This window comes from Salarias fasciatus, chromosome 17 (assembly GCF_902148845.1).
Source record: "Salarias fasciatus chromosome 17, fSalaFa1.1, whole genome shotgun sequence".
NCBI lineage: Eukaryota > Metazoa > Chordata > Actinopteri > Blenniiformes > Blenniidae > Salarias > Salarias fasciatus.
This window is the reverse complement of record NC_043761.1, coordinates 21,414,778-21,425,976: the sequence shown is the minus strand read 5'-3', so window position 1 is coordinate 21,425,976 and position 11,199 is coordinate 21,414,778. Positions and strand designations below refer to the sequence as shown.

Here is an 11,199-nt window from a genome sequence, read left to right as displayed (position 1 = left end):
AAGCACGCGGGCCGGTGGTTAGAGTACACACACACATTACTCCTCCAGTCACTGTCATTACTCTGCAGTTATCACCACCATCCCTCCATTTTCTTGCCGCCCCAGGGTGACGGCAGCGTTACGCCCTGGACAGATCACCAGGACAGACACTTATCGTCATGAGCAATTCAGAGTCGCCAAATCACCCAAAACACATGTTTTTGTTCCGTGTGGGGAAAGCAGAGTGACCCACGCACGCACAGGGACAACATGCAGACTGCACATCCAAGTATAACGGCACATGTTCAGCAGTCTTGTGATATTTCTGCAACATTTCAGTGATCACATTCTGCTTTATGTCAGTTTAAAGAGTCGTGTGTTGTGATGAAATTCTGGTTTTTCTTTCTTCAGCAGTGGAAACAGGTTGAGGAGTGTGTGTGTGCGTGTGCGTGTGTGATTTTCCAGGCTTCAGTCTGTAGGTCAGCCTGTTCTGTTTGTACACAAACCGCGTCACGGCCGTGCGTAAAGAGTCTCCACCCCTCCTCTCGCTGCTCCGCCTCCTCCTCCTCCTCCTCCTCCTCCTCTTCACCCCCCCCTCCTCTCTCCTCCCTCCCTCCGACTCGAGCTGATGCAATGCTCATCTCTATAAAGACCGAGTCCCCACCCCTCCTCTCACAGAACAGGGTCTTCTCATCGAGCGCATCGCATCTCTGGGAATTTGCTTCAATTCGTAAATAAATCCAATTTCTTTTTGATTTTTTTACGTTTGATTCTCTTTCTATTTTCATTTGCTACTTGAACTGGTTTTCAACCCAAACCTCTCTGCTCTCAAGCCGGTCGATCCTTTCATTTCCATTCATTTTTTTTAAAGAAAAAAAAATAGATATAACTGAAATATCCTCAAGGATCAGCTGGTTTTTGTGAAGAAATCGTCCGGAGAGTTTCTGACTTTTACGCAGAAAAAGGATTTTAAAGGCGTTCCTGCCACATCTTCAAAAGGTAAGTCAGCCGGCATCTCCTCGTTTCCCCACTGTGTCTGAGGAAAATTACCGGGTGGAGGTGGCACCGTCTGAGAATCAAAGCAGGCTCTGCTTGTCACGATTTAACGCTATTCGGGTGCGTTTTTTTTTGCGCGTAACAACTCAATCTCCATCCTCAGACATTTCTAATTAATTTATTTCCATTTAGTCGTTATAGGCGCGCGTGATAAGACATTGCATCAGTTTGAATTAAAGCCAACTTCCTGCCTTCATGAAATGTTAGATTTCCTGTCTGAAAGCAGAATTCTCGCTCTTTACTGGAAACCTTAAGGTGTTATTTCTCCACCAGGTCAGTCCTGGTCCAAATAAATAAATAAATAAATAATGACCAGTGTCACAGCAATGCTGCAGTGCTGGACTCGTGTCTGGTTGTCACTGCCTCATTTAGATCTCTCACACACTCAGACACACACACACTGTCTGAAAGGGGAATAAATGTAAATGCGCCTCTGTGCGTAATTTGAAAAGGCGCTCTTTATAAATAAACCGCTGTGTGAATCAGATCGGCGCGCTCTGCGCAAAATGGGCAGCCGGGCCATGCCCATAAAGGGACAACACGTGCCATTGTTTCCACTGGAGCCGGTCCTGGAAATAATGTCATTAAACTGATCTGCCGCGGCGCCGACCGGCCCTCAGCGCGCATCCGCGTGTGCGTAACCATAACCCAAGACGGGAATGTCTCAAATCCACCAGATTGACACATTTTGATTTCCAAATTGGGATTTTGTTGTACTTAGCTGTACTTCAACCACGGGCTTTAGGAAACCATGGTTTCCAAGCTCGAGGTGTGATTTTTGCGCCATGCTTTGTGGAAGTGAGCAAATTCTGCGCCGCAAAGTCCGACTGCGGCTTTTTAGGGATTCAGCATCTACAGCAGCGCGAGGTGATGCCGGTCTGGTATTTTTCCACTTGCCGGTGCGTCACCCCCCCCTCCTCCCTCCTTTATGCCTCCTCCTCCTCCGAAGCGGAGAAGTCACATGACCACGCATCCACCACTCAGGCTGCGGCGCGCTCCCGCGCGCTGTAATATTGATTATTCAAAGGGACATCGTGAACGCGCATGACTAGAAATAAATAAATGGGAAGGTTAAAGATGTGACTTTGCTTGTGTTTCCTGCAGATTTTGGAAAAATGTCCAGTGAAAAGCACCTCAGAACTGAGATGAAACCATTGAGCTATGGTCACGAGGACAGCAGCAGCTCCAACAGCAACGAGTACGTGTACCAGGGAATGAAGGTCCCTCTGGACAGGTGAGGCTCGCCCAAAGATCACAGCATGATGGCAAAATGAGCAGCAATAAAAAGCTTTTCCTCCCTTTGAAGCCAATACAACGATGTGGAAGCAGAGAGCCAGAACTTCCTCCCTGAACACAACCTGGGCAAGAAGAAGTATGAGACTGAATATGTGAGTGTCTTATAGGATAGAATTCATTTTAAACTCTCTCTCTCACACACACACACACTCCTCAGTCCGAGACATGGTCTCTCATCTGTGCCTGTTTGTTTTCCCCCTCAGCACCAGGGAAACGCCTCCTTCGGCATGTCCGTCTTCAACCTGGGCAACGCCATCATGGGCAGCGGGATCCTGGGCCTGTCCTACGCCATGGCCAACACTGGCATCGCCCTGTTTGTGTAAGCATTAATCCGCCTGTGCACACACGTACCGGTTTTCCGTGACGGTGCAATTTAAATAATGTAGGCTGACGAAAAGGTCAAACAGCAGGACACGCCATAAGACACTTTCACCGGCCTAAATCAACCGTTTGAGGAGAAACTAACGTATAATTACGCTTAGTGTGGGTCAGTCTGGCAGCTTAGTCATGCAGAGACAGGGACCGGGGGCATTCATCATGCTGCCAAAACAAACTCTCTCTGTACAGGGGGGAGGCTGACATGCCCCACCTTTTGCAATCCCTGTTGATTTCTTATTGATTTGTCCTAAATTTAGAAAATGTTCCCATTTCTGAGATCAAAATAATCTAAAAATAAATAAATAAATAAAGATATTCCAACAGCCACGAAGAGCGAAGTCTGGCTTTAGATTAGAGTGCAGTTTTATGTAAGAGGAAGCAAAGTGAAGCAGTCGTTTCATAATCCACAGGAGCGCAGGCAGGTGCGGTTTTGTCTGTCGCATCAAGGTCGGCAGGCCCTGATGGACTGTATTGGACCAGTCTTTTTCCCAGTGTGTGTGTGTGTGTGTGTGTGTTGATTCAGCAGCTGCTCGACCCTGAGACCGGCAGATTACAGCGGGGGTCGAGAGATTACCGGTGTTCAGATTTTGCCGGGTTTATGTATTTTGCAGCCGATAAAAAAAAAGTGTGGAAAGAAAGTTTTATCTCTGGCGTTGGAGGGACAAATGGGAGCGAAGAAGAATTTACTGCCCCCTGTTGGTCTGTCGGCGAATCGCACTCGCTGAAAATAATGAATGTTAGTAAGATTCAGGACTAATGGGGTCAAAGGTTTTCCCAGGATGCAGGAAAACCTGTGTTAGACTCAATGTGAAATTTGAAGCTTTCAAAAGAGAGAAAAAAAGAGACAGATTACAGTAAATGGTGCATTAGGTGGAGCGTAGTCAGATTGACGTTGTGTAACTGTACAAACACAGGGAGTGGCGGCAGAGGCGGCTTAGGCCGGCTAATCCCACTGAGGGATGACTTACGCTCGCAGGAGATGGTGAATGGAAACGGCGTGCAGTACAACCAGCACTTAGCCAATCAGGGCGTCGGGAGGCGGCTCGGGATTACAGAAGGCTGGGTGGTTCTAGATGTCGCAAGCGGGAGTGTTTCCTGTAAAGCAGCCGCCGTTTGTTTGAATTCTGACCCGTAAAGCAAACAGAGTTTAATCAAAAGGTCATAAAACTTGCACTGGTTGAGTCACGGGTCGAGGAGGGACGAGGGCGCGTCCCCAACGGTCCGGGGATCCATTTTCACCCGGACTATTATTACCCCGAACACGCAGTGCTGCCTGTGCAGGACGAGGGCGCCGTCCTTTAGCGCCCTGCTGATGCTGCTGATTAGGCAAACAGAATGAAGGTTTTTACCAGCCGGGTGAATTTTCCGTCTTCTCCTGGCTCATTAAAGAGTCTTCTGAGAGCTTCGAGTCATTCTGGAACGTCTTCAGTCCCAGAAAAAGCCCTGACCTCAACAGCAGTGAAATGTCGATGTGTTTCTTTACTGCGGTTTTATTAAATAGCCTGCGATGAGCACTTCAGCGGTTCATCAATGATTCAGCTGTTTTCTCCGCTGTGGGCTGAAGATCTCTCCCGTCTCTCCGCAGCATCCTCCTGGTGGCCGTCGCCATCTTCTCCCTCTACTCGGTCCACCTGCTGCTGAAAACAGCCAACGAAGGAGGTGAGTTCCCCCGTCCACGCCCGGCGCCGGGCCCGTTTACGGACGCAGATCTGAATTATTGACTCTGATTTCCTCCCCGAAGGTGCGCTGGTGTACGAACACTTGGGCTACAAGGCCTTCGGGATACCTGGGAAACTGGCAGCTTCCTGCTCCATCACCATGCAGAACATCGGAGGTGAGGAATAATTCACGAGCCCTTCTCTGGAAAAGCTTACATAACCGTGACTTCTCTGTGCTTCTTTATCAAACTCAACACTGACTGAGAGCTTGACGGGGAAAAAAAATGCTAATTTTAGCTTCTGGAGTCCAGCATGTGTTTGTGGATCAACTTCCAGTAAAACATGAGTCATTCAGCAAATATTGAGCCTTTACTCTTTTTTTTTTTTTTTTTTTTAATTTCTTCCTTTCTCAACCTGGAACTACATTCATCACATTGAAATACTCTCCATTTTCTTCTTCCCGCAGCCATGTCGAGCTACCTGTACATCGTGAAATACGAGCTGCCCATCGTCATCCAAGCTTTTACTGGAGCCAGCGACAAGTGAGTGGGAGGGGAATGTCTCGTGAGAGGCCGGCATGTGTGGACACGTTGGAAAGGCTCCGCATTTCCCATTTCACTTAAAATTCAGCAAAGTTTGCGGTGCGAGTTTAGAGTTAATTGGGCGAGCTTCACTCGTTTGTCGGGAGAGTCTGAACGACGTGTGTAATCATCCCCTGTGGCAAATATAATTAAGCAGAAGGAGGAAAAAAATAGGGTAGAGGGAGTGTTTACCCCGCCATTACTTCTCAGTAAATCACACCCTTCCTAAAGCATTACTCATGGTCTGAAACGCAGCAGACTGTCTCCGTTTTCTCTCGACGGAAGCAGACTCGTTGAAGATCTCATCCTCCTAAATGAGTTGAGCGAAGGCAGCGCGTTCTTCACGTCGGTCGCCAGTGATGAAATGATGTTGGAGGAGGTTGTGAACAAGTCGGAGCAGACTCTGGAGCAGTGGGCGGACGGAATGATTCAGTCTGACTGTCACCGAGGCAGAGCTGCTAGTTTGAATCTCGCATTCTGAGACACTGGTAGAAAACTGGAGCTCAGAGGAGCCGAACGAAGCCGGAGCGCCAGGCCCGGCCACTCGAGGTGAAGTGGCACATCAAGTAAAATGGCCGCCGGTTGTTTTTCAAGTGTTGGAGAAGGTGAAGCGGCGTCTTTGTCCTGCCGGAGTGGCAGAGGAGGGTTGGAGGGGAGGTCTGGCTGCTTTAAAGCGCCGCTCAAAGAGCTCTTTTACGAGGCGCAGCCGGTGCCGCATGGAGACGGAGCGCTGGATGAGCTCACCGCCGCCTCGCTCCTCACTCCCCGTCTAAAAAATTGATGCGGTCGAGCTTCTTTCTCAGTGCCGCATTGTTGCATCTGTTTGCGCCAGCGGTGCAGTCATCCTGCAGTGTGTGTGTGTGTGTGTGTGTGTGTGTGTGTGTGTGTGTGTGTGTGTGTGTGTGTGTGTGTGTGGGCTTCACAGACATGTCAGAGCTCAGAGGTCTGATCTGATTGGGTCTGGAAGGCTTTCAGCAGACGCTGCATGCTGGGAAGTCACTTCGGGACAAATGTCTCACAACAAATACATGATCAAAGCCCCTGTGGACACAAATGAGACGCTGAGTTTAGAGCGCGAGTTTAGAGTTAGTCTCTGGATTTAGATACATTTATTTAGTTTTGTTTGATCTGCCTGTGAAGTAGCTGTACTCACAATATTAAAGAGGGATTTTATCCCTCGCCTTCAGCCCGCTGGTGTGATTTTAACGCGTGACGCTCTTGTTTTTCAGAGAGTGGTACGCTAACGGAGACTACCTGGTGCTGCTGGTGTCGGTGGTCATCATCCTCCCGCTCTCGCTGCTCAGAAACTTAGGTAAGGCTTCGTCTAGTGTGTTGGCGGTTAAACAGATTGAGTCATATTTCAAAGCTTCACAGCACAGAAGTCACAACAAACAGTGGAAAAAGCCTGAAAATAGCTCCTGCTTGTGTTTTCCAGGTTACCTTGGTTACACCAGTGGACTGTCCCTGCTCTGCATGGTGTTTTTCCTCATCGTGGTGAGTGTTACCCCCCCTCCGCTTCCTCATTCCTCTTCCCCCCAACACACACACACACACACACACACTGGGATTCCAGTCAGTTCCTCAGTGAAATACCTTAATCCCCTATTTACACGACAAGAAACTCGTCCTCAGAGGGTTCTGTTTCACCCTTTATATGGTCGACTGACGTATTGCAAAACTGAAAAGCTTCTTTCAAGAACATTAAATTGTGGAACAGGTGAGCTAGTTCAGACGCCGCGCTGACACGGTTCCCTCCGTCTCGTTCAATCAGGTGATCATCAAGAAGTTCCAGATCCCGTGCCCTCTGCCCAATGAGCTGAACGCTCTGAACGAAACGCTCAAATCCTCAAACGCCTCCTTGCTCGACAGCAACACCACCGCCACGGACTACAGCGACGACACCTGCCGGCCCAAATATTTCGTCTTCAACTCACAGGTGTGGAAGCAGAACAAAAGTAGAAACTTGTTTGAGAAAAGTCATATTTGTTTGGGTGTTAACCCAGAAGCGTCTGTTCCTTCTGTTCTGCAGACGGTCTACGCCGTCCCCATCCTGACCTTCGCCTTCGTGTGCCACCCCGCCATCCTGCCCATGTACGAGGAGCTCAAAGAGTGAGTACACACCGCCGCCAGAACCTTTTTCTTTTCGTCGAATCCGTTTCTGTCTCGAGTCTGACTGAAGCGTCACTCTTTCCAACAGCCGCTCCCGCAGAAGGATGCAGGGCGTCGCCAACGTGTCCTTCCTGGCCATGTTCATCATGTACCTGCTGGCTGCTCTCTTCGGATACCTCACCTTCAACAGTGAGTATTTAAAGCGCCAGACTCAACTAGGTCAGTCCGACCGGATCTGGCAAGCGGGGAAACTATTTTATAAATACAATGGCTGATTGCCTGAAATGTGATTCGACGACATACCGGTACTTATTTCTGAGAAGGATTAATTCCAGCTCGTTGCTCAGGAGTTCCCTGGATGAAACAAAAAGTAAATATTAGCAAACTATTGAGCAAAACTCGAAACACGAGGTTGATCCAGAACAAATACGTAAGAGGATGTGCAGAAAAGATCCCGGAACATTCCACTGTGTACAGGAGTGTTCAAATGAAGCAACTGCTTATTGCTAAAGTGCCTTAATGAAGACAAGCTGCCTGGACAATGTTATGTTTCATATTAGCCAATGTCATGCTTTGACGTAAATGCTAGTTCAGCATGCTTTATCCTTGAAAATTGTGAAATTACACTCTAAACGACAAGATGTCTGCACTAATAGCACTTTTATCTACATATGACGTTCGCTTACTGTATTGCTTGCTAAGATATCATTCTTGTTTTCAATAGCTTAGCTAGCTAGCTTAGCTTAAAGTACATGTGGCGAAGCTAAAAGCTTGTTTTTGCTCGAGGGTTGTTTAGCATGGTTAAATACAGCCTAAGTAGCAGAACAGAATTTCCTATTCTCCGTTTAAATCACGTGTTTTCGTCAGTAATGCTGGACCCTGAAGCCTTCCTTTGACGCTCTCTGTCGTCCTGTCTCACAGTCCACGTTGGACCCGAGCTGCTCCACACCTACGCCAGGTACTACAAGTCCGACGTGCTCCTGCTGATCGTCCGTCTGGCCGTGCTGACCGCCGTCACCCTCACCGTCCCCGTCGTGCTTTTCCCCGTGAGTATTCTGGAGATTCGGGGAGGTCCGGGTGGGTCGGGGGCGATTGGCGGCGTCGGCTAACCCCCTCATGTCTCTCCCCCTGCAGATCCGCACCTCGGTCAACCACCTCCTGTGCCCCACCAAGAACTTCAGCTGGGTCCGCCACACTGCCATCACCGTGGGACTGCTGGCCGGAACCAACGCCATGGTCATCCTCGTCCCGACCATCAAGGATATCTTCGGTTTCATCGGTAAGTCTCGCCCACTGACGTAAACACTGGATGGAGAGGAGAACGAACTTCAATGACCATTATGTTGGATTTCCTGCGTCTCATAGGTGCCTCCGCTGCTGCTATGCTCATCTTCATCCTGCCGTCTGCCTTCTACTTAAAACTGGTCAAGAAGGAGCCCATGCAGTCCATGCAGAAGCTCGGGGTAAGCGGACATTTCCAGATCTCTCCAGTATAGAGTTTTATCCAGTTTGCCAGTGTCGGACGCTAACCGCAGTTCTCCCCCACCCCACTCCGCAGGCCGCTGCCTTCCTGGTGTTAGGCTTCCTCGTGATGATCGGCTGCATGAGCCTCATCATCGTGGACTGGGTTCACCAATTCAGCAATAACAAAAAAAGCGATGGACACTAAAACTCCCATCTTTGCTGCTGCATCCAGCGAGGGAGGAAGAGGAGACGGCTCGAGATCAAAAACCCACAGAAGAACTAAGAGAAACTCACTCGATGCTCGACTTTGACTTCCCGAGCAAATGGACCTTGCCATTCCAAGAGAATGTATTCAAACTTTGTACAGTATGCTGTTATAGACCACAATGATGGTGTTTGACATTTTTTTCTCTTTTTATTCTACATTTTTTCATTGTCGTTTTTGATTGTTTCTACTGTATGGGCTGTTTTTTTTTTTATCATTTGTAGTTACGGTACAGCTGAAAAACAAATGTTGGTTCGGTGCCTGGTGCGGTCGGCGTGCGCTCAGGTACATCGTCGTGTGCGTCAGAGTGTGGCCGTGACCTCCTCCATCTTGCCGAGGGAATTTCCCGAGAGGCGCCCGACTCAGAGGAGAACAGTTCCGTTCCTTCCGACGTTTTTTTTTTTGTTATTTTTTAATTACTTTGCCAAAAATGTATTTGTAAAGCATCTTTGTATATTGAAAAAGAAAAAAAGCACTTACCGTTAGCACATTTGTCAGTTTACGGGCGAGGTTCCTGCGGCGCCACCTGCTCAGTATTCGTTCCGAGGCCGCGTGGCCTCGCTCGTAGCGTCAGCTAGAATCAGTCCACAGAACCTGCCTTGTCAAAGCCGACACTGGGAGCCGCCGCTGGGCGTGTGGGGATGGGGGGGGGTGCTCTCGCACAGGGACACCCCCCTCAAACTGTATCTCACTCTTGTCTGACCTGCTGAAGTGAAGATCTCTCATTGGTACCGCATGTGCGGCGGCGACACTACTGCTTCGAGCCTCCTGGTTCCGCCTCCGACGGAGGGGGGGGGAAACTTGACATTTTTTCTTTATGGGAGAAGACTTTGAATTTGACCACATGCAGTGGTTGTAATATAACCTGTTACACTTGCAAATGGAAACATACGATACTTTACAACAACAAAAAGAAACTGAGAAGTCAGATGCGCTTTGAAACACCGACAGCCAGACGAGGAGTGGGGGGTGGGGGGGGGGCTGAGAAAGGCATCGCAATACTGTGAGTGTTTCCAACGTACGGTTGTGCAGTTTTGTGCATTTTGAACTGTTTCACAAACACGAGAGCCGAGAGCCTGTCGTCAGACGGCGCACTGTGCTTCCAACACCTAACACATTGTTGTCCATCAACTATTTATGGAAGACCGTGAAATCAATGTAATTTAATCTATTTTACTATATTTATATAATATTGTATGTATATATATACATATGTACATATATATCTATTGAGTTCGACTGTGTATATACGCTTTGTGATTTGTTTGTTTTTTGTTTTTTTTTTTCACAACGTTGCATTTGGAGCTGTATAACAAATGAGAAGAAAAAAAAAAAGATCCTCAGTAAGTGAATCGGTGACACTGATTTTGCTTGAGCGGTTCTTCTGCGTTCAGACTGGAAATCATCTTGGGAGTCTCTTGTTACACGATACGCTCCCAGGCTCGACTCAACACCCCCCCAACGTCCCCCCGCCCTGAACAAAAACCCGCATCAGCAAAAACTTTCTGTTCGGTTGGAGAGTACGTCAACCACCTCTTGACCTCAGGAGCAAAGAGGGCTTCTGCCCGCCAGTGTTACACTCTTGTTTCAATGAAACACTATGTATATCCTGTAATTATTGTCAAATTAAAATCTGAAATAACCTACCCTCCTGGACTGCTGCTCTCTCTATGTCACGTTTACTCAAAACGCAACTCTTGGAAAATGCTACCAAAACCTCTTCACACACTGAGGTACAAATCAATACGAAAAAGATCAGATTTCAGCCTCCTGGTAACCAAAGATCAGTTTCTCCAACATGAAGTAAAATCACCTGTGTGGCAGCCTTTTGAACTCACATCTGATTGGCTCGGGAACCAGGAAGCAGTGAAGGGCTGGCCCCGCCCACAAAAGGTGTTCCACTTTGAAATGAGAAAAAACTTGACCAAGACATGGTTGATGGAGAAGACAGATTGCTATAAAGGGAATGTTTCTTCCACACCGGGTGAAAAACGGGAACACTTTTAATTATTTTCACAACACATTTCTTTTTTGTGATGTTGAGCATAAGTGATCAAACTGTTATTTTCACAAAACCAAACAGTTACGACCATTCTCTAGTTTTGTACTGGGTCCACAACCCCTCAACTCGTTAAAAAAAAAAAAAATCAAAGGTTTTCTTTGAAATATTTACCATTTTCGTGGAAACTTGGCAGGAATATTGAAGCTTCTCGTGAGCCGGTTTTGGCCCATGGGCCTTATGTTTGACACCCCTGCTTTTGAGAGGATTTGCAGGTTCCGTATGTTTGGCACTTTGGCCTCGCCGCAAGTCTGAGTGTTGTGTGGAGTTTGCATGTTCTCCCTGTGCAGGAATGAGTAGCTTGGATGTCAAATTAATTCACTGATCTTTTAATATTTAATGCTTAAAAGAGAA

The 11,199-nt window shown here is 47.9% G+C and overlaps 1 protein-coding gene across 1 annotated transcript; it reads left to right on the top strand.

The window, feature by feature from the left end:
- Positions 1-645: 645 nt before the first annotated feature.
- On the top strand, positions 646-10,432 carry LOC115404411 (sodium-coupled neutral amino acid transporter 2-like). The gene is made up of 16 exons (XM_030113726.1): positions 646-978; positions 2,140-2,269; positions 2,342-2,423; positions 2,535-2,650; positions 4,295-4,368; positions 4,451-4,543; positions 4,834-4,909; positions 6,178-6,260; positions 6,384-6,442; positions 6,720-6,884; positions 6,978-7,057; positions 7,146-7,246; positions 7,979-8,103; positions 8,192-8,336; positions 8,423-8,520; positions 8,616-10,432. Exons 2-16 carry the CDS (start codon positions 2,151-2,153, stop codon positions 8,724-8,726), a joined length of 1,527 nt encoding a protein of 508 aa, XP_029969586.1. The 5' UTR covers positions 646-978; positions 2,140-2,150; the 3' UTR covers positions 8,727-10,432.
- Positions 10,433-11,199: the final 767 nt, after the last annotated feature.